The sequence below is a fragment of the Salmo salar genome, chromosome ssa25, assembly GCF_905237065.1.
Source record: "Salmo salar chromosome ssa25, Ssal_v3.1, whole genome shotgun sequence".
In the NCBI taxonomy this organism is placed as follows: domain Eukaryota; kingdom Metazoa; phylum Chordata; class Actinopteri; order Salmoniformes; family Salmonidae; genus Salmo; species Salmo salar.
In genome coordinates, this window is record NC_059466.1 from 53,025,604 (window position 1) to 53,049,584 (window position 23,981).

The window sequence follows — 23,981 nt, forward strand, 5'->3', positions numbered from 1 at the left end:
AGGAAGGATTAGGAACCAGGTAGGACAGTGGGTTAGGGGTTTAGAGTGTGTTAGGAAGGATTAGGAACCAGGTAGGACAGTGGGTTAGGGGTTTAGAGTGTGTTAGGAAGGATTAGGAACCAGGTAGGACAGTGGGTTAGGGGTTTAGAGTGTGTTAGGAAGGATTAGGAACCAGGTAGGACAGTGGGTTAGGGGTTTTAGAGTGTGTTAGGAAGGATTAGGAACCAGGTAGGACAGTGGGTTAGGGGTTTTAGAGTGTGTTAGGAAGGATTAGGAACCAGGTAGGACAGTGGGTTAGGGGTTTAGAGTGTGTTAGGAAGGATTAGGAACCAGGTAGGACAGTGGGTTAGGGGGTTAGAGTGTGTTAGGAAGGATTAGGAACCAGGTAGGACAGTGGGTTAGGGGTTTCAGAGTGTGTTAGGAAGGATTAGGAACCAGGTAGGACAGTGGGTTAGGGGTTTAGAGTGTGTTAGGAAGGATTAGGAACCAGGTAGGACAGTGGGTTAGGGGTTTTAGAGTGTGTTAGGAAGGATTAGGAACCAGGTAGGACAGTGGGTTAGGGAAGGATTAGGAACCAGGTAGGACAGTGGGTTAGGGGTTTTAGAGTGTGTTAGGAAGGATTAGGAACCAGGTAGGACAGTGGGTTAGGGGTTTTAGAGTGTGTTAGGAAGGATTAGGAACCAGGTAGGACAGTGGGTTAGGGGTTTAGAGTGTGTTAGGAAGGATTAGGAACCAGGTAGGACAGTGGGTTAGGGGTTTTAGAGTGTGTTAGGAAGGATTAGGAACCAGGTAGGACAGTGGGTTAGGGTTTAGAGTGTGTTAGGAAGGATTAGGAACCAGGTAGGACAGTGGGTTAGGGTTTAGAGTGTGTTAGGAAGGATTAGGAACCAGGTAGGACAGTGGGTTAGGGGGTTTAGAGTGTGTTAGGAAGGATTAGGAACCAGGTAGGACAGTGGGTTAGGGGTTTAGAGTGTGTTAGGAAGGATTAGGAACCAGGTAGGACAGTGGGTTAGGGGGTTTAGAGTGTGTTAGGAAGGATTAGGAACCAGGTAGGACAGTGGGTTAGGGGTTTTAGAGTGTGTTAGGAAGGATTAGGAACCAGGTAGGACAGTGGGTTAGGGGTTTTAGAGTGTGTTAGGAAGGATTAGGAACCAGGTAGTACAGTGGGTTAGGGGTTTTAGAGTGTGTTAGGAAGGATTAGGAACCAGGTAGGACAGTGGGTTAGGGGTTTAGAGTGTGTTAGGAAGGATTAGGAACCAGGTAGGACAGTGGGTTAGGGGTTTAGAGTGTGTTAGGAAGGATTAGGAACCAGGTAGGACAGTGGGTTAGGGGTTTAGAGTGTGTTAGGAAGGATTAGGAACCAGGTAGGACAGTGGGTTAGGGGTTTTAGAGTGTGTTAGGAAGGATTAGGAACCAGGTAGGACAGTGGGTTAGGGGTTTAGAGTGTGTTAGGAAGGATTAGGAACCAGGTAGGACAGTGGGTTAGGGGTTTAGAGTGTGTTAGGAAGGATTAGGAACCAGGTAGGACAGTGGGTTAGGGTTTAGAGTGTGTTAGGAAGGATTAGGAACCAGGTAGGACAGTGGGTTAGGGGTTTTAGAGTGTGTTAGGAAGGATTAGGAACCAGGTAGGACAGTGGGTTAGGGGTTTAGAGTGTGTTAGGAAGGATTAGGAACCAGGTAGGACAGTGGGTTTGGGGTTTAGAGTGTGTTAGGAAGGATTAGGAACCAGGTAGGACAGTGGGTTAGGGGGTTTAGAGTGTGTTAGGAAGGATTAGGAACCAGGTAGGACAGTGGGTTAGGGGTTTTAGAGTGTGTTAGGAAGGATTAGGAACCAGGTAGGACAGTGGGTTAGGGTTTAGAGTGTGTTAGGAAGGATTAGGAACCAGGTAGGACAGTGGGATAGGGGGTTTAGAGTGTGTTAGGAAGGATTAGGAACCAGGTAGGACAGTGGGTTAGGGGTTTAGAGTGTGTTAGGAAGGATTAGGAACCAGGTAGGACAGTGGGTTAGGGGGTTTAGAGTGTGTTAGGAAGGATTAGGTGTGTAGAAGACGAGGGACCTTTTTGTTTATTTTCATTACTTTCCGTTCTCTTACCTTCCCTTCCCTTCTCTTACCTTCCCTTCTCTTACCTTCCCTTCCCTTCTCTTACCTTCCCTTCTCTTACCTTCCCTTCTCTTACCTTCCCTTCTCTTACCTTCCCTTCTCTTCTCTTACCTTCCCTTCTCTTACCTTCCCTTCCCTTCTCTTACCCCCTTCTCTTACCTTCCCTTCTCTTACCTTCCCTTCCCTTCTCTTACCCCCCTTCTCTTCCCTTCCCTTCTCTTACCTTCCCTTCTCTTACCTTCCCTTCTCTTACCTTCCCTTCTCTTCCCTTCCCTTCTCTTACCTTCCCTTCTCTTACCTTCTCTTCTCTTACCTTCCCTTCTCTTCTTCCTTCTCTTACCTTCCCTTCTCTTACCTTCTCTTCTCTTACCTTCCCTTCTCTTCCCTTCCCTTCTCTTCCTTACCTTCCCTTCTCTTACCTTCTCTTCTCTTACCTTCTCTTCTCTTACCTTCCCTTCTCTTACCCCCCTTCCCTTCTCTTCCCTTCCCTTACCTTCCCTTCTCTTCCCTTCCCTTCCCTTCCCTTCCCTTCTCTTCCCTTCTCTTACCTTCCCTTCTCTTACCTTCCCTGTTTGTGGTTGTTTTCTTACTGATTCTTTATGGGTGTTTTTATATTGTTTATTTAATTACTTTACTAAACATCCCCTGAGGGCTAACGTTGTGGTCTGGTCATTTCCGCTCATTACACCCCACATTTCTTCCCCTTCCATCAGTATTACCTGGTGTGTTTAGGCCCAGGCATTTACGTCTCCTCCTCAGACCAGCTACACCAGAGGGAAGAACGTAAAATTGACAAATAATTTACCTAAAACTGTGTCACAACAAATCTGAAACATTTTAACATTTTTGAGATACTCATAGTGGAAACATTTTACGGATTTAAAAACACCTTTGTTGTTGCAGTTCTGTTTGGCTGAGAATCTTATAATTCCAAAAATATAGCCTTGGTACAGCTGTACATGAGGCCCACATCATGCAGGATGAGGTCTACTAGTGCAGAATGAGGTCTACTAGTGCAGAATGAGGTCTACTAGTGCAGAATGAGGTCTACTAGTGTAGGATGAGGTCTACTAGTGTAGGATGAGGTCTACTAGTGCAGGATGAGGTCTACTAGTGCAGGATGAGGTCTACTAGTGTAGGATGAGGGTAGAATGAGGTCTACTAGTGTAGGATGAGGTCTACTAGTGTAGGATGAGGGTAGGATGAGGTCTACTAGGGTAGGATGAGGTCTACTAGTGTAGGATGAGGTCTACTAGGGTAGGATGAGGTCTACTAGTGTAGGATGAGGTCTACTAGTGCAGGATGAGGTCTACTAGTGCAGGATGAGGTCTACTAGTGCAGGATGAGGGTAGAATGAGGTCTACTAGTGCAGGATGAGGGTAGAATGAGGTCTACTAGTGCAGGATGAGGTCTACTAGTGTAGGATGAGGTCTACTAGTGCAGGATGAGGTCTACTTGTGCAGGATGAGGTCTACTAGTGTAGGATGAGGGTAGGATGAGGTCTACTAGTGCAGGATGAGGTCTACTAGTGCAGGATGAGGTCTACTTGTGCAGGATGAGGTCTACTAGTGTAGGATGAGGGTAGGATGAGGTCTACTAGTGTAGGATGAGGTCTACTAGTGTAGGATGAGGGTAGGATGAGGTCTACTAGTGCAGGATGAGGGTAGGATGAGGTCTACTAGTGTAGGATGAGGTCTACTAGTGTAGGATGAGGGTAGGATGAGGTCTACTAGTGCAGGATGAGGGTAGGATGAGGTCTACTAGTGCAGGATGAGGTCTACTAGTGCAGGATGAGGGTAGGATGAGGTCTACTAGGGTAGGATGAGGTCTACTAGGGCAGGATGAGGTCTACTAGTGCAGGATGAGGTCTACTAGTGTAGGATGAGGTCTACTAGTGCAGGATGAGGTCTACTAGTGTAGGATGAGGTCTACTAGTGTAGGATGAGGTCTACTAGTGCAGGATGAGGTCTACTAGTGTAGGATGAGGTCTACTAGTGTAGGATGAGGGTAGGTTGAGGTTTACTAGTGTAGGATGAGGTCTACTAGTGTAGGATGAGGGTAGATTGAGGTCTACTAGTGCAGGATGTCTACTAGTGTAGGATGAGGGTAGGATGAGGTCTACTAGTGTAGGATGAGGGTAGGATGAGGTCTACTAGTGTAGGATGAGGTTAGTAGAATGAGGTCTACTAGTGCAGGATGAGGTCTACTAGTGCAGGATGAGGTCTACTAGTGCAGGATGAGGTCTACTAGTGCAGGATGAGGGTAGAATGAGGTCTACTAGTGTAGGATGAGGTCTACTAGTGCAGGATGAGGTCTACTAGGGCAGAATGAGGTCTACTAGTGTAGGATGAGGTCTACTTGTGCAGGATGAGGTCTACTAGTGTAGGATGAGGGTAGGATGAGGTCTACTAGTGTAGGATGAGGGTAGGATGAGGTCTACTAGTGTAGGATGAGGTCTACTAGTGTAGGATGAGGGTAGGATGAGGTCTACTAGTGCAGGATGAGGGTAGGATGAGGTCTACTAGTGCAGGATGAGGTCTACTAGTGCAGGATGAGGGTAGGATGAGGTCTACTAGGGTAGGATGAGGTCTACTAGGGCAGGATGAGGTCTACTAGTGTAGGATGAGGGTAGTATGAGGTCTACTACTGCAGGATGAGGTCTACTAGTGTAGGATGAGGTCTACTAGTGTAGGATGAGGTCTACTAGTGCAGGATGAGGTCTACTAGTGTAGGATGAGGTCTACTAGTGTAGTATGAGGGTAGGTTGAGGTTTACTAGTGTAGGATGAGGTCTACTAGTGTAGGATGAGGGTAGATTGAGGTCTACTAGTGCAGGATGTCTACTAGTGTAGCATGAGGGTAGGATGAGGTCTACTAGTGTAGGATGAGGGTAGGATGAGGTCTACTAGTGTAGGATGAGGGTAGAATGAGGTCTACTAGTGCAGGATGAGGTCTACTAGTGTAGGATGAGGTCTACTAGTGTAGGATGAGGTCTACTAGTGTAGGATGAGGGTAGGATGAGGTCTACTAGTGCAGGATGAGGGTAGGATGAGGTCTACTAGTGTAGGATGAGGGTAGGATGAGGTCTACTAGTGCAGGATGAGGGTAGGATGAGGTCTACTAGTGTAGGATGAGGTCTACTAGTGTAGGATGAGGGTAGGATGAGGTCTACTAGTGTAGGATGAGGTCTACTAGTGTAGGATGAGGGTAGGATGAGGTCTACTAGTGCAGGATGAGGGTAGGATGAGGTCTACTAGTGTAGGATGAGGTCTACTAGTGCAGGAATCAACTACAGCCCTGACCTTCAGTTACACAATCAAAACACAAGGCTTATTCATGTGAGCAACCCAAATGGCACCCTATTCCCTACAAAGTGCACTACTTTTGACCGGGGTCCATAGTGCTCTAGTCAAAAGTAGTGCGCTATGAAGAGAATAGAGTGCCATTTGGGAAACAATCGAAGTAAAGAAGTCAATTGACATGAACAAATCTATTCTCAGTAATATCATCTTTAATCAACGGAGTAATGTAATGCAAGCTTTCTTTCATCGAAATTGCATTTTTAAACATTTTCAGAGCAGGCTAGAGTATGAGATATCATTTGTTCTTTTATTTCAAAGCGCTTATTTTACAAACTTCAATAGAAAACAGAGTCGCTTTTAGGGCTAAGCAGAGATACAGGGCCAGAGCTCTGAAGGAAACCATCTACTTCAACATGAATTGTGTCCCCCAAATGGCACCATACTTATTCCCCATGTAGTGCACTACTTTTGACCTGAACCCTATGGGCCCTGAGCTCTATGGGCCCTGAGCTCTATGGGCCCTAACCCCTATGGGCCCTAACCCCTATGGCCCTAAGCTCTATGGGCCCTGAGCTCTATGGGCCCTGAGCTCTATGGGCCCTGAGCTCTATGGGCCCTGAGCTCTATGGGCCCTGAGTTCTATGGGCCCTGAGCTCTATGGGCCCTGAGCTCTATGGGCCCTGAGCTCTATGGGCCCTGAGTTCTATGGGCCCTGAGTTCTATGGGCCCTGAGCTCTATGGGCCCTGAGCTCTATGGGCCCTGAGTTCTATGGGCCCTGAGCTCTATGGGCCCTGAGTTCTATGGGCCCTGAGTTCTTTGGGCCCTGAGCTCTATGGGCCCTGAGTTCTATGGGCCCTGGTCAAAAGTAGTGCACTATACAGTATGAGGAGTAGGATGCCATTTGACAAACAGTTCACTAAAACCACAACAACACATTCGACAAACACCCTGGACCCGCTCTTCAATCCCGTTTCAAGTCATTTTTCTTTTCACTTGTTGTCGTTGTTAAGATGTGAATGGATTTTAGTGATGGATACAGTAGTGTAATGTATTGTAAAGTAACCTTTTTTTTATTTTTTATGCATATTAAAAAGTACAGCACTCAAAAGTTCACAAAGCCTTAGGATAGTCAGTCTGCGTCAGTCAATAGTTCCTGACTTAAATATGACATTGTTATATCAGAATATCACTGAGTAGGGTAGAAAAAGGGAGGATCCATAATACCATACTTAATATGGGATGAAGATTGGACGGAGTCAGTGACGAATAATGTATATATCTAGGCAGTCCTTGTCCAAATTAGTCATACAACCACATTACTTCCTCAGTAGTAAAATCCCTGTTTAATATTCCTCTCATCTTTATTTCATACGGTTCATTTATGATCTTACCGTAACAAACTTAATAATATCCTGCATGCTTTCTGAGTGGCGTATATATATATATATATATATATATATATATATATATACAGTGATACAGTATAAATAACTGTGCTAAAAAAAAACATCACAGTACTGCAGCAATGTTCTTGGTCCCATAGCAATGGTTGTATGTACAGTGGCTTTCAGAAAGTCTTCACACCCTTCTCTTCCACATTGTGTTCTTACAGCTTGAATTTAAAATGGTTTACAGCCTGAATTTAAAAATGGTTTACAGCCTGAATTTAAAAATGGTTTACAGCCTGAATTTAAAAATGGTTTACAGCCTGAATTTAAAAATGGTTTACAGCCTGAATTTAAAAATGGTTTACAGCCTGAATTTAAAATGAACATTTATTAAATTGAGATCTACACACAATATCCCATAATGTCAAAGTGGAATTTTGTAAGTAGATTTTTTTTGTAAATTAATAAAACATTTTAAACTGAAATATCTTGAATAAGTAAACAAGTATATAACCCCTTTATGGCAAGCATAAATAAGTTTAAGAGTAAATATCTCCTTAACAAATGGCATAATAAGTTGCATGGACTCATCCCGTGTTCAATAACAGTGTTTAACATTATGTTTGAATGACTACCTCGTCTCTGTACCCCACACATACAATTATCTGGAAGGTCCCTCAGTCCAGCAGGGAATTTCAAACACAGATTCAACCACAAAGACCAGGGAGGTTTTCCAATGCCTCGCAAAGAAGGGCACCGATTGGTAGATGGGTAAAATGTTTAATATCCCTTTGAGCAAGGTGAAGTTATAATTAGGCTTTGGATGGTGTATCAATACACCCAGTCACTACAAAGATACAGGCGTCCTTCCTAACTCAGTTGCCGGAGAGGAAGGAAACCGCTCAGGGTTTTCACCATGAGGCCATTGGTGAATTTAAAACAGTTATAAGTAATACTGAAAACATTATGGCAAAGAAATTCACTTTTTGTCCTGAATACAAAGTGTTTTGTTTGGGGCAAATCCAACACAACACATCACTCAGTACCACTTCATATTTTCAAGCATGGCGGTGGCTGCATCATGTTATGGGTATGCTTGTCATTGGTAAGGACTAGGGAGTTTTTAGGATAAAAATAAACGGTATAGAGGAAAACCTGGTTCAGTCTGTGTTTCAATAGACACTGGGGAAATGAATTCACCTTTCAGCAGGACAATAACCTAAAACACAAGGCTAAATCTACACTGGAGTTGCTTACCAAGATGACATTGAATGTCCCCGAGTGGCCTATTTACAGTTTTGACTTAAATCAGCTTGAAAATCCATGGCAAGACCTCAACATTATTGTCTAACAATGATCAACAATCAACTTGAGCTTGAAAAATTGTAAAAAGAATAAATGGGCAAATATTGTACAATCCAGGTGTGCAAAGCTCTTAGAGAATTACCCAGAAAGACTCACAGGTGTAATCATTGTTTCTACAAAGTATTCTAGTCAGTATTTGCAAACATTTAAAAAAAACACGTTTTCAATTTGTCATTATGAGGTGTGTCGATTGGTGAATATTTAATCAATATTATTAAAATCAATATTTAATCCATTTTGAATTCAGACTGTAAAACAAAATGTGGAATAAGTCAAGGGGTATGAATTTTTTTCTGAAGACACTTGTATGTTGCAGTATGTATAGTATTATCTAAGTAACTGCACTATCTATATACACACAATTACTTACACCAAAGAGGTGAGTCTATAATACATAAACACATTAGTGTCGCATTGCCAATGAGGATTTACCCCAGTGCTGGAAACACAATAACACTAGAGTTGACGTGAACATAAAACACTTGCGGCCCACTGTGGGGGGTAGTCCTCAATGGAATAAAACAATGGGATTTAGGCAGCTATATACCAGACGAGGAGAAACAGGTGCTCACAAATGTCAACAGAAGAGAAACATTTTGATTGATTTTACATCGTAGTATTGTTGAAAATGTAACAAAAAAATTAAAAAAATTAAAAAATACTTGGGATTTGGCTTTAGTTGTCGTCTCCAACATCAATCTTCAAGAGAGGAGAACCCTGACACATCAAGAGAACAGAACTCTGACACATCAAGAGAACCCTGACACGTCAAGAGAACAGAACCCTGACACATCAAGAGAACAGAACCCTGACACATCAAGAGAACAGAACCCTGACACATCAAGAGAACAGAACCCTGACACATCAAGAGAACAGAACCCTGACACATCAAGAGAACAGAACCCTGACACATCAAGAGAACAGAACTCTGACACATCAAGAGAACAGAACCCTGACACATCAAGAGAACAGAACCCTGACACATCAAGAGAACAGAACCCTGACACGTCAAGAGAACAGAACCCTGACACATCAAGAGAACAGAACCCTGACACGTCAAGAGAACAGAACCCTGACACATCAAGAGAACAGAACCCTGACACATCAAGAGAACCCTGACACATCAAGAGAACAGAACCCTGACACATCAAGAGAACAGAACCCTGACACATCAAGAGAACAGAACCCTGACACGTCAAGAGAACAGAACTCTGACACATCAACAGAACAGAACCCTGACACATCAAGAGAACAGAACCCTGACACATCAAGAGAGGAGAACCCTGACACATCAAGAGAACAGAACCCTGACACATCAAGAGAACAGAACCCTGACACATCAAGAGAACAGAACCCTGACACATCAAGAGAACAGAACCCTGACACATCAAGAGAACAGAACCCTGACACATCAAGAGAACAGAACCCTGACACATCAAGAGAACAGAACCCTGACACATCAAGAGAACAGAACCCTGACACATCAAGAGAACAGAACCCTGACACATCAAGAGAACAGAACCCTGACACATCAAGAGAACAGAACCCTGACACATCAAGAGAACAGAACCCTGACACATCAAGAGAACAGAACCCTGACACATCAAGAGAACAGAACCCTGACACATCAAGAGAACAGAACCCTGACACATCAAAAAGTGGAGAATGTTTACCGTAACATTTGAATAGAACATTCAGAGAACTCTCTCCTCTCCAAAGCAAAAACACATTTAACAATAGGTAGATTGGATAAAACTTTCCAAAGTTAACAGTTTATTGTAGGGTAGTTTACATTTTATACGTTTCAGATATGTTGGTGGGTAGCATGTAGGTTTACGTAGCTATAAATTAGTAGTAATTTACAGTTCTGTTCATGGCTCAGCTGAAATGGAATGTGGGATAGAATGACGTTACCCAATCCACTAGCCAGCTGACGTGTCCAATTTGTCTAGTAACACTCCTCCAGTAGTCTAGACTAGAGCATGGTGAATATAGAGTAGAGGACTGACTGGCTGTTAACCCTCCTCCAGTAGTCTAGACTAGAGCATGGTGAATATAGAGCAGAGGACTGTCTGTTAACCCTCCTCCAGTAGACTAGACTAGAGCATGGTGAATATAGAGTAGAGGACTGACTGTTAACCCTCCAGTAGTCTAGACTAGACTAGAGCATGGTGAATATAGAGTAGAGGACTGACTGTTAACCCTCCTCCAGTAGTCTAGACTAGAGCATGGTGAATATAGAGTAGAGGACTGACTGTCTGTTAACCCTCCTCCAGTAGACTAGACTAGAGCATGGTGAATATAGAGTAGAGGACTGACTGTTAACCCTCCTCCAGTAGACTAGACTAGAGCATGGTGAATATAGAGTAGAGGACTGACTGTTAACCCTCCTCCAGTAGTCTAGACTAGAGCATGGTGAATATAGAGTAGAGGACTGACTGACTGTTAACCCTCCTCCAGTAGACTAGACTAGAGCATGGTGAATATAGAGTAGAGGACTGACTGTCTGTTAACCCTCCTCCAGTAGTCTAGACTAGAGCATGGTGAATATAGAGTAGAGGACTGACTGTCTGTTAACCCTCCTCCAGTAGTCTAGACTAGAGCATGGTGAATATAGAGTAGAGGACTGTCTGTTAACCCTCCTCCAGTAGTCTAGACTAGACTAGAGCATGGTGAATATAGAGTAGAGGACTGACTGTTAACCCTCCTCCAGTAGACTAGACTAGAGCATGGTGAATATAGAGTAGAGGACTGACTGTTAACCCTCCTCCAGTAGTCTAGACTAGAGCATGGTGACTATAGAGCAGAGGACTGACTGTCTGTTAACCCTCCTCCAGTAGTCTAGACTAGAGCATGGTGAATATAGAGCAGAGGACTGACTGTTAACCCTCCTCCAGTAGTCTAGACTAGAGCATGGTGAATATAGAGTAGAGGACTGACTGTCTGTTAACACTCCTCCAGTAGTCTAGTCTAGACTAGAGCATGGTGAATATAGAGTAGAGGACTGACTGTCTGTTAACACTCCTCCAGTAGTCTAGACTAGAGCATGGTGAATATAGAGTAGAGGACTGGCTGTTAACCCTCCTCCAGTAGACTAGACTAGAGCATGGTGAATATAGAGTAGAGGACTGACTGTTAACCCTCCTCCAGTAGTCTAGACTAGAGCATGGTGAATATAGAGTAGAGGACTGACTGTTTGTTAACCCTCCTCCAGTAGTCTAGACTAGAGCATGGTGAATATAGAGTAGAGGACTGACTGTTAACCCTCCTCCAGTAGTCTAGACTAGAGCATGGTGAATATAGAGTAGAGGACTGACTGTTTGTTAACCCTCCTCCAGTAGACTAGACTAGAGCATGGTGAATATAGAGTAGAGGACTGACTGTTAACCCTCCTCCAGTAGTCTAGACTAGAGCATGGTGAATATAGAGCAGAGGACTGACTGTCTGTTAACCCTCCTCCAGTAGTCTAGACTAGAGCATGGTGAATATAGAGCAGAGGACTGACTGTCTGTTAACCCTCCTCCAGTAGTCTAGACTAGAGCATGGTGAATATAGAGTAGAGGACTGACTGACTGTTAACCCTCCTCCAGTAGACTAGACTAGAGCATGGTGAATATAGAGTAGAGGACTGACTGTCTGTTAACCCTCCTCCAGTAGACTAGACTAGAGCATGGTGAATATAGAGCAGAGGACTGACTGTCTGTTAACCCTCCTCCAGTAGACTAGACTAGAGCATGGTGAATATAGAGTAGAGGACTGACTGTCTGTTAACCCTCCTCCAGTAGACTAGACTAGAGCATGGTGAATATAGAGTAGAGGACTGACTGTCTGTTAACCCTCCTCCAGTAGTCTAGACTAGAGCATGGTGAATATAGAGTAGAGGACTGGCTGTTAACCCTCCAGTAGTCTAGACTAGACTAGAGCATGGTGAATATAGAGTAGAGGACTGACTGTTAACCCTCCTCCAGTAGTCTAGACTAGAGCATGGTGAATATAGAGTAGAGGACTGACTGTTAACCCTCCTCCAGTAGACTAGACTAGAGCATGGTGAATATAGAGCAGAGGACTGACTGTCTGTTAACCCTCCTCCAGTAGTCTAGACTAGAGCATGGTGAATATAGAGTAGAGGACTGACTGTTAACCCTCCTCCAGTAGTCTAGACTAGACTAGAGCATGGTGAATATAGAGTAGAGGACTGTCTGTTAACCCTCCTCCAGTAGTCTAGACTAGAGCATGGTGAATATAGAGTAGAGGACTGACTGTTAACCCTCCTCCAGTAGTCTAGACTAGACTAGAGCATGGTGAATATAGAGTAGAGGACTGACTGTCTGTTAACCCTCCTCCAGTAGACTAGACTAGAGCATGGTGAATATAGAGTAGAGGACTGGCTGTTAACCCTCCTCCAGTAGTCTAGACTAGAGCATGGTGAATATAGAGCAGAGGACTGACTGTTAACCCTCCTCCAGTAGACTAGACTAGAGCATGGTGAATATAGAGTAGAGGACTGACTGTCTGTTAACCCTCCTCCAGTAGTCTAGACTAGAGCATGGTGAATATAGAGTAGAGGACTGACTGACTGTTAACCCTCCTCCAGTAGACTAGACTAGAGCATGGTGAATATAGAGTAGAGGACTGACTGTTAACCCTCCTCCAGTAGTCTAGACTAGAGCATGGTGAATATAGAGTAGAGGACTGACTGTTAACCCTCCTCCAGTAGTCTAGACTAGAGCATGGTGAATATAGAGTAGAGGACTGACTGTTAACCCTCCTCCAGTAGTCTAGACTAGAGCATGGTGAATATAGAGTAGAGGACTGACTGTCTGTTAACCCTCCTCCAGTAGTCTAGACTAGACTAGAGCATGGTGAATATAGAGTAGAGGACTGACTGTTAACCCTCCTCCAGTAGTCTAGACTAGAGCATGGTGAATATAGAGTAGAGGACTGACTGTCTGTTAACCCTCCTCCAGTAGTCTAGACTAGAGCATGGTGAATATAGAGTAGAGGACTGACTGTTAACCCTCCTCCAGTAGACTAGACTAGAGCATGGTGAATATAGAGTAGAGGACTGTCTGTTAACCCTCCTCCATTAGACTAGACTAGAGCATGGTGAATATAGAGCAGAGGACTGAGTGTCTACGTACAGCACAGCTATGCACATTTACATAAGGAAAAAAAAAACCCTGAACATCCCTTGTCAGTCAAGAATGTTTAATACAATTATATTTGAACTTAATCTGCAGATTGTCCATAGGGTTGGTCCTTCAGCTGGGTGAAATCTAAGACAAAATATCCACAGTTATCGAATCAATCCAGTGTTATTAGGTCTTTTTGTAGATAACAGGTGTAGATAACAGGTGTAGACTAACAGGTGTAGATAACAGATGTAGACTAACAGGTGTAGATAACAGGTGTAGACTAACAGGTGTAGATAACAGGTGTAGACTAACAGGTGTAGATAACAGGTGTAGATAACAGGTGTAGATACAGTTTAACAGGTGTAGACTAACAGGTGTAGATAACAGGTGTAGATAACAGGTGTAGACTAAGAGGTGTAGATAACAGGTGTAGATAACAGGTGTAGATAACAGATGTAGACTAACAGGTGTAGATAACAGATGTAGACTAATAGGTGTAGATAACAGGTGTAGACTAACAGGTGTAGATAACAGGTGTAGATAACAGGTGTAGACTAAGAGGTGTAGATAACAGGTGTAGATAACAGGTGTAGATAACAGGTGTAGATAACAGGTGAAGATAACAGGTGTAGATAACAGGTGTAGACTAACAGGTGTCGATAACAGGTGTAGATAACAGGTGTAGACTAACAGGTGTAGATAACAGGTGTAGATAACAGGTGTAGACTAACAGGTGTAGATAACAGGTGTAGACTAACAGGTGTAGATAACAGGTGTAGATAACAGGTGTAGACTAACAGGTGTAGATAACAGGTGTAGACTAACAGGTGTAGATAACAGGTGTAGATAACAGGTGTAGACTAACAGGTGTAGATAACAGATGTAGACTAATAGGTGTAGATAACAGGTGTAGACTAACAGGTGTAGATAACAGGTGTAGATAACAGGTGTAGACTAACAGGTGTAGACTAACAGGTGTAGATAACAGGTGTAGATAACAGGTGTAGATAACAGGTGTAGATAACAGGTGTAGACTAACAGGTGTAGATAACAGGTGTAGACTAACAGGTGTAGATAACAGGTGTAGACTAACAGGTGTAGATAACAGGTGTAGACTAACAGGTGTAGATAACAGGTGTAGATAACAGGTGTAGACTAACAGGTGTAGATAACAGATGTAGACTAACAGGTGTAGATAACAGATGTAGACTAACAGGTGTAGATAACAGGTGTAGATAACAGGTGTAGATAACAGGTGTAGATAACAGGTGTAGACTAACAGGTGTAGATAACAGGTGTAGACTAACAGGTGTAGATAACAGGTGTAGACTAACAGGTGTAGATAACAGGTGTAGATAACAGGTGTAGACTAACAGGTGTAGATAACAGATGTAGACTAACAGGTGTAGACTAACAGGTGTAGACTAACAGGTGTAGATAACAGATGTAGACTAACAGGTGTAGATAACAGATGTAGACTAACAGGTGTAGATAACAGATGTAGACTAACAGGTGTAGACTAACAGGTGTAGATAACAGGTGTAGATAACAGGTGTAGATAACAGGTGTAGACTAACAGGTGTAGATAACAGGTGTAGATAACAGGTGTAGATAACAGGTGTAGATAACAGGTGTAGACTAACAGGTGTAGACTAACAGGTGAAATGCTGACTGATGGGTCCTTTTCTAAACAATGCAGTTTATTAATAAACAGACTTCAAAATGCACATCTCTCTCTGTGTGTGTGTGTCTGTGTGTGTGTGTGTGTGTGTGTGTGTGTGTGTGTGTGTGTGTGTGTGTGTGTGTGTGTGTGTGTGTGTGTGTGTGTGTGTGTGTGTGTGTGTGTGTGTGTGTGTGTGTGTGTGGCAAAATTCCTATATATTTTTTTTTTGCTCATGACCCAAAGGCACGTGCACAAGATAGGAAGTACCTGCAGGCGACGCGTACTGACCCGAGTCTTGCAGGTGTTTTCATGGTTCAGTACATGTTCCCAAGTCACAAGAGTTTTCAAAGGCATTTACCAGCTCTCTAACAAGTCTGATAAATAATACCACCGTGGATATTTCAACCAGCTGAAGGACAAACCGGGATAGATAACCGGTAAAGGAATTTCAAATGTCATTGTATTCCAACATTCTGGCTTGTAAGGAAACTTTTCCAAGTTTTTTTTTTGCAGTGCTTTGATTCTGACTGTATACCAAGAATTGGTCTGGTTTATTAAGCTAGACAGGGGATTGACTGGGTAGAGAGAGAGAGAGAGAGAGAACAGTGAAAGGTTTAGAATAATGACGAGTCTCTTAAACTGTCGGAGTAGACTGACTTTAAACTGTCGGAGTAGACTGACTTTAAACTGTCGGAGTAGACTGACTTTAAACTGTCGGAGTAGACTGACTTTAAACTGTCGGAGTAGACTGACTTTAAACTGTCGCTAATTTCTTTATGTAACATAACAAAATCCAATGTCCTCGTAGACAGATGCAGATATCTCCAATGTCCTCGTAGACAGATGCAGATATCTCTAATGTCCTTGTAGAGCTGCAGATATCTCTAATGTCCTTGTAGAGCTGCAGATATCTCTAATGTCCTTGTAGAGCTGCAGATATCTCTAATGTCCTTGTAGAGCTGCAGATATCTCTAATGTCCTTGTAGACAGATGCAGATATCTCTAATGTCCTTGTAGACAGCTGCAGATATCTCTAATGTCCTTGTAGACAGATGCAGATATCTCTAATGTCCTCGTAGACAGATGCAGATATCTCTAATGTCCTTGTAGACAGATGCAGATATCTCTAATGTCCTTGTAGACAGATGCAGATATCTCATGTCCTTGTAGAGCTGCAGATATCTCTAATGTCCTTGTAGACAGATGCAGATATCTCTAATGTCCTCGTAGACAGATGCAGATATCTGTAATGTCCTTGTAGTGAGCTGCACATATCTCCAATGTCCTTGTAGAGCTGCAGATATCTCCAATGTCCTCGTAGACAGCTGCAGATATCTCCAATGTCCTCGTAGACAGCTGCAGATATCTCCAATGTCCTTGTAGAGCTGCAGATATCTCCAATGTCCTTGTAGAGCTGCAGATATCTTCAATGTCCTCGTAGACAGCTGCAGATATCTCCAATGTCCTTGTAGTGAGCTGCAGATATCTCATGTCCTTGTAGAGCTGCAGATATCTCCAATGTCCTTGTAGACAGATGCAGATATCTCCAATGTCCTTGTAGACAGATGCAGATATCTCTAATGTCCTTGTAGAGCTGCAGATATCTCCAATGTCCTTATAAGCAGATATCCCACATCCTTATCGACAGCTGTCTCATTCAGGGACATGTGACAGAGAGCAGGACAGCTACTACTAATGATAATAATAAGTGCACTGTTTACAATGTCATAATAATAACAGAAGTAAACCGCTGCAAAAAAAAGAATACAAACGCCATTAAAAATGATTTAAAAAGCACTTTCAACGCTAAAGCCTATTGGACATTTAAAATGTTGATTGCAAAAACGTAGGATATACAGATTGATGTTAAAACAAATACATAAACATTATTGAATGTACTATGCATAAGAAAGGGTGCTCCCGAGTGGCGCAGAGGTCTAAGCCACTGCATCTCAGTGCACTACAGTCCCTGGTTCGAATCCAGGCTGTATCACATCCGGCCGTGATTGGGAGTCCCATAGGGCGGCGCACAATTGGCCCCAGCGTCGTTCGGGTTTGACCGGTGTAGGCCGTCATTGTAAATAAGAATTTGTTCTTAACCCGACTTGCCTGGTTAAATAAAAGGTTAAATAAAATGTTTAAAAAAATAACATTACTGAATGTACTACGCATAAACATTACTGGGAACCAATGAGCATCTAAACCAGTCTTAAAGACCCACTGCTCCTGCTTGATCAGTCTTGTCTCATAATGTGTTCAGACCAGTCGTTACCATGGTCACTAGATGACGTTACCATGGTCACTAGATGATTGACATCATTTTTTTTTCTTCTCAAAATTCAAAAACAGCCATATATACTACATACAATGATTTATGTGGAACAACATTTATAATGGAAACAATTAAAGCCAATGTTGCTGCATATCTATATTCTGTTTTAAAAGTTCTTCAAAGTAAAGAAAAGTTGCGAAGAAAAGAATATTATAATTTATAAGTGCTTCTTTCTTGACAATTGATTCTCTTGCAGTCACATCGTTTCTTCTCCTCCTGACGGAATTTGAACCAAGGAAACCAGGGAAACCAGGGAAACCAGGGAAACCAAGGAAACCAGGGAAACCAAGGAAACCAGGGAAACCAAGGAAACCATGGAAACCAAGGAAACCAGGGAAACCAGGGAAACCAAGGAAACCAGGGAAACCAAGGAAACCAAGGAAACCAGGGAAACCAGGGAAACCAAGGAAACCAGGGAAACCAAGGAAACCAGGGAAACCAGGGAAACCAAGGAAACCAGGGAAACCAGGGAAACCAAGGAAACCAGGGAAACCAAGGAAACCAGGGAAACCAGGGAAACCAAGGAAACCAGGGAAACCAGGGAAACCAAGGAAACCAGGGAAACCAAGGAAACCAGGGAAACCAGGGAAACCAGGAAACCAGGGAAACCAGGAAACCAGGGAAACCAAGGAAACCAGGGAAACCAGGGAAACCAGGGAAACTGGAGCATGCTGCCATACAGGTCTAAAATGGCACCCTATTCACAATAGACGCACGTACCCTATGAAACATATCGGCCCTGGTCGAAAGTAGTGCAATATATAGGGAATAGGGTGCCATTGGAGACATGGCCGAAGCCTAAGGAGGGCCGCGCCCCCTCAATGTGTTCCCAACAATTGAATGTAGCCAGCGAACTGAAAAAAAGATGGCAGCTATGGAGGTGTGGGAAGTTAGAGCAACAAATTCTGCCCTAAAAAATAAAAATAAAATAAAAATCACATTTGGTGGCATCTGATGCACCCCAATTTGTTAAAGTCGTTGAAGTAGCCGGCCACATAAAGGTAAGTAGTCAGCTGGGTGTAGTTGGCAACCAGGAAGCTGGCGTTTCTGGAACACACTGCCCCCCTCCTCTAGGGGTCAGGGTTCACAGGCAGGTCATGCCAGGTCACAGGGGTCAGTGGGCATGGCGACGGTAGCTGTAGTAGTCCCACCCTCTACCAGGTAGACGGCAGTGGAGGACTTGGAGCGACAGGATCCATTGTTGTTTACCTCTCCAACCTGCGTATCCGTGGAGACCACCCAGGTGGAAGGGCGCCACCTCTTCAGGGAGTACGGAGTCTTGACACGACGCTTGATCTTCTCACCTGAACCTCCCTGGCCGTCCAGCGACGAACCGTCACCTGGGAGAAGAGAGACGTACAGACAGGTGTTAGAACCTGAGAAGAAAATTAAAAACCCCACTGATCAAGATAGTTAAATTGTTTTACATGTTAGTCATTTATCAGACGCTCTTATCCAGAGAGACTTACAGACAGTGTGCATTCATCTACAGACAGATAGGTGGGAACCTCACATATCAATCCTAGTGACCAAATGGTTCCTTAATAAAGAAGATAGAAAATGGGGGGGGGGGGTCAACCATTGGGGTGCCAGGACAGAGAAGAGCTTGGACTGGGCTGAAACGGGAGCTGGGGAGGGCCGAGAGACCTGAGGTGGCAGAATGGAGTGATCGGGTTTGGGGTGTAGGGTTTGAGCAGAGCCTGAAGGGAGGGAGGGACAGGTCCTCTTGCTGTTCTGTAGAGAGGGACAGGTCCTCTTGCTGTTCTGTAGGGAGGGACAGGTCCTCTTGCTGTTCTGTAGAGAGGGACAGGTCCTCTTGCTGTTCTGTAGGGAGGGACAGGTCCTCTTGCTGTTCTGTAGGGGAGGGACAGGTCCTCTTGCTGTTCTGTAGGGAGGGACAGGTCCTCTTGCTGTTCTGTAGAGAGGGACAGGTCCTCTTGCTGTTCTGTAGGGAGGGACAGGTCCTCTTGCTGTTCTGTAGGGAGGGACAGGTCCTCTTGCTGTTCTGTAGGGAGGGACAGGTCCTCTTGCTGTTCTGTAGGGAGGGACAGGTCCTCTTGCTGTTCTGTAGGGAGGGACAGGTCCTCTTGCTGTTCTGTAGGGGAGGGACAGGTCCTCTTGCTGTTCTGTAGGGAGGGACAGGTCCTCTTGCTGTTCTGTAGGGAGGGACAGGTCCTCTTGCTGTTCTGTAGGGAGGGACAGGTCCTCTTGCTGTTCTGTAGGGCAGGGACAGGTCCTTTGTGTTCTGTAGGGAGGGACAGGTCCTCTTGTTGTTCTGTAGGGGAGGGACAGGTCCTTGTTGTTCTGTAGGGGAGGGACAGGTCCTCTTGTTGTTCTGTAGGGAGGGACAGGTCCTCTTGCTGTTCTGTAGGGAGGGACAGGTCCTCTTGCTGTTCTGTAGGGAGGGACAGGTCCTCTTGCTGTTCTGTAGGGAGGGACAGGTCCTCTTGCTGTTCTGTAGGGAGGGACAGGTCCTCTTGCTGTTCTGTAGGGAGGGACAGGTCCTCTTGCTGTTCTGTAGGGAGGGACAGGTCCTCTTGCTGTTCTGTAGGGAGGGACAGGTCCTCTTGCTGTTCTGTAGGGAGGGACAGGTCCTCTTGCTGTTCTGTAGGGAGGGACAGGTCCTCTTGCTGTTCTGTAGGGGAGGGACAGGTCCTCTTGCTGTTCTGTAGGGAGGGACAGGTCCTCTTGCTGTTCTGTAGGGAGGGACAGGTCCTCTTGCTGTTCTGTAGGGGAGGGACAGGTCCTCTTGCTGTTCTGTAGGGAGGGACAGGTCCTCTTGCTGTTCTGTAGGGAGGGACAGGTCCTCTTGCTGTTCTGTAGGGGAGGGACAGGTCCTCTTGCTGTTCTGTAGGGGAGGGACAGGTCCTCTTGCTGTTCTGTAGGGGAGGGACAGGTCCTCTTGCTGTTCTGTAGGGAGGGACAGGTCCTCTTGCTGTTCTGTAGGGGAGGGACAGGTCCTCTTGCTGTTCTGTAGGGAGGGACAGGTCCTCTTGCTGTTCTGTAGGGAGGGACAGGTCCTCTTGCTTGTTCTGTAGGGAGGGACAGGTCCTCTTGCTGTTCTGTAGGGGAGGGACAGGTCCTCTTGCTGTTCTGTAGGGAGGGACAGGTCCTCTTGCTGTTCTGTAGGGAGGGACAGGTCCTCTTGTTGTTCTGTAGGGGAGGGACAGGTCCTCTTGCTGTTCTGTAGGGAGGGACAGGTCCTCTTGTTGTTCTGTAGGGAGGGACAGGTCCTCTTGCTGTTCTGTAGGGAGGGACAGGTCCTCTTGCTGTTCTGTAGGGGAGGGACAGGTCCTCTTGCTGTTCTGTAGGGAGGGACAGGTCCTCTTGCTGTTCTGTAGGGAGGGACAGGTCCTCTTGCTGTTCTGTAGGGAGGGACAGGTCCTCTTGCTGTTCTGTAGGGAGGGACAGGTCCTCTTGCTGTTCTGTAGGGAGGGACAGGTCCTCTTGCTGTTCTGTAGGGAGGGACAGGTCCTCTTGCTGTTCTGTAGGGAGGGACAGGTCCTCTTGCTGTTCTGTAGGGAGGGACAGGTCCTCTTGCTGTTCTGTAGGGAGGGACAGGTCCTCTTGCTGTTCTGTAGGGAGGGACAGGTCCTCTTGCTGTTCTGTAGGGAGGGACAGGTCCTCTTGCTGTTCTGTAGGGAGGGACAGGTCCTCTTGCTGTTCTGTAGGGAGGGACAGGTCCTCTTGCTGTTCTGTAGGGGAGGGACAGGTCCTCTTGCTGTTCTGTAGGGAGGGACAGGTCCTCTTGCTGTTCTGTAGGGAGGGACAGGTCCTCTTGCTGTTCTGTAGGGAGGGACAGGTCCTCTTGCTGTTCTGTAGGGAGGGACAGGTCCTCTTTGCTGTTCTGTAGGGAGGGACAGTCCTCTTGCTGTTCTGTAGGGAGGGACAGGTCCTCTTGCTGTTCTGTAGGGAGGGACAGGTCCTCTTGCTGTTCTGTAGGGAGGGGACAGGTCCTCTTGCTGTTCTGTAGGGAGGGACAGGTCCCCTTGCTGTTCTGTAGGGGAGGGACAGGTCCTTTTGCTGTTCTGTAGGGGAGGGACAGGTCCCTTGTTGCTCTGTAGGGAGGGACAGGTCCCTTTTGTTCTGTAGGGAGGGACAGGTCCTCTCTGTTCTAGGAGGGACAGTCCTTGTTTTGTAGGGGAGGGACAGGTCTTTTTTGGGGTGTTCTAGGGGAGGGACAGGTCCTCTTGCTGTTCTGTAGGGGAGGGACGGGTCCCTCTTGTTGTTCTGTAGGGGAGGGACAGGGTCCTCTTGTGTTCTGTAGGGAGGGACAGGTCCTTTGTGTTCTGTAGGGAGGGACAGGTCCTTTGTGTTCTGTAGGAAGGACAGGTCTTGTGTTTGTAGGGAGGGAAGGTTTGTGTTCTGTAGGGGGGGACAGGTTTTGTTGTTTTAGGGAGGACAGGTCCTTTGTTGTTCTTAGGGAGGGACAGTCCTCTTGTTGTTTTAGGGAGGGACAGGTCCTCTTGTTGTTCTGTAGGGGAGGGACAGGTCCTGTGTTCTTGTAGGGAGGGACAGGTCCTCTTGTTGTTCTGTAGGGAGGGAGCAGGTCCTCTTGTGTTCTGTAGGGAGGGACAGGTCCTCTTGTTGTTCTGTAGGGGAGGGACAGGTCCTCTTGCTGTTCTGTAGGGGAGGGACAGGTCCCTCTTGTTGTTTGTAGGGAGGACAGGTCCTCTTGCTGTTCTGTAGGGAGGGACAGGTCCTCTTGCTGTTCTGTAGGGAGGGACAGGTCCTCTTGCTGTTCTGTAGGGAGGGACAGGTCCTCTTGCTGTTCTGTAGGGAGGGACAGGTCCTCTTGCTGTTCTGTAGGGAGGACAGGTCCTCTTGCTGTTCTGTAGGAGAGGACAGGTCCTCTTGCTGTCTCTGTAGGGAGGGACAGGTCCTCTTGCTGTTCTGTAGGGGAGGGACAGGTCCTCTTGCTGTTCTGTAGGGGAGGGACAGGTCCTCTTGCTGTTCTGTAGGGGAGGGACAGGTCCTCTTGCTGTTCTGTAGGGAGGGACAGGTCTTGCTGTTCTGTAGGGAGGGGCAGGTCCCTTGTGTCTGTAGGGGGGGGACAGGTCTCTTGCTGTTCTGTAGGGAGGGACAGGTCCTCTTGCTGTTCTGTAGGGGAGGGGACAGGTCCTCTTGCTGTTCTGTAGGGAGGGACAGGTCCTCTTGCTGTTCTGTAGGGGAGGGACAGGTCCTCTTGCTGTTCTGTAGGGAGGGACAGGTCCTCTTGCTGTTCTGTAGGGAGGGACAGGTCCTCTTGCTGTTCTGTAGGGAGGGACAGGTCCTCTTGCTGTTCTGTAGGGAGGGACAGGTCCTCTTGCTGTTCTGTAGGGGAGGGACAGGTCCTCTTGCTGTTCTGTAGGGAGGGACAGGTCCTCTTGCTGTTCTGTAGGGAGGGACAGGTCCTCTTGCTGTTCTGTAGGGAGGGACAGGTCCTCTTGCTGTTCTGTAGGGAGGGACAGGTCCTCTTGCTGTTCTGTAGGGAGGGACAGGTCCCTCTTGCTGTTCTGTAGGGAGGGACAGGTCCTCTTGCTGTTCTGTAGGGAGGGACAGGTCCTCTTGCTGTTCTGTAGGGAGGGACAGGTCCTCTTGCTGTTCTGTAGGGGAGGGACAGGTCCTCTTGCTGTTCTGTAGGGAGGGACAGGTCCTCTTGCTGTTCTGTAGGGAGGGACAGGTCCTCTTGCTGTTCTGTAGGGAGGGACAGGTCCTCTTGCTGTTCTGTAGGGAGGGACAGGTCCTCTTGCTGTTCTGTAGGGAGGGATAGGTCCTCTTGCTGTTCCTGTAGGGAGGGACAGGTCCTCTTGCTGTTCTGTAGGGAGGACAGGTCCTCTTGCTGTTCTGTAGGGAGGGACAGGTCCTCTTGCTGTTCTGTAGGGGAGGGACAGGTCCTCTTGCTGTTCTGTAGGGGAGGGACAGGTCCTCTTGTTGTTCTGTAGGGAGGGACAGGTCCTCTTGCTGTTCTGTAGGGGAGGGACAGGTCCTCTTGCTGTTCTGTGGGAGGGACAGGTCCTCTTGCTGTTCTGCAGGGAGGGACAGGTCCTCTTGCTGTTCTGTAGGGGAGGGACAGGTCCTCTTGCTGTTCTGTAGGGGAGGACGGTGTCCTTTGTTGTTCTGTAGGGAGGGACAGGTCCCTTGTTGTTCTGTAGGGAGGGACAGGTCCCTTGTTGTTCTGTAGAGAGGGTTTTCCCTCTTGCTGTTCTGTAGGGAGGGACAGGTCCTCTTGCTTTGTTCTGTAGGGAGGGACAGGTCCTCTTGTTGTTCTGTAGGGAGGGACAGGTCCTCTTGCTGTTCTGTAGAGAGGGACAGGTCCTCTTGCTGTTCTGTAGCACCATGGCTTCGTTACACAGATAGATTTCTCTCTGTTCCTTCTGCTATTTTTAATTGTATTTCCATCAGAAACATAAGGTGCTCAATACCTTTAGTTAGAGAAGGCTGCTCTCTGGTGGTAGAGGTGTAAAACACACACACACACACACACACACACACACACACACACACACACACACACACACACACACACACACACACACACACACACACACACACACACACACACACACACACACCACACCCCCCCAAACAAACAAACAAACACCACACAAAACACACACACACACACAAATACGCACACATTCCCTCCTCACTCCTTGGCGGAAAAAAAAGATCACAAGCAGATATACAACCCTTAGAAATACAACCCTTAGAT

General features: G+C 46.0%; 1 protein-coding gene across 1 annotated transcript in view; it reads right to left on the bottom strand.

Annotated features, from left to right (window-relative positions):
* Nucleotides 1–18,382: 18,382 nt before the first annotated feature.
* LOC106590760 (bone morphogenetic protein receptor type-2-like) overlaps nt 18,383–23,981 on the bottom strand; it is a 148,790-nt gene continuing 143,191 nt past the window's right edge. The window contains 1 exon segment of the mRNA XM_045707457.1: nt 18,383–18,627. Coding sequence (XP_045563413.1) covers nt 18,383–18,627 — 245 coding nt within the window.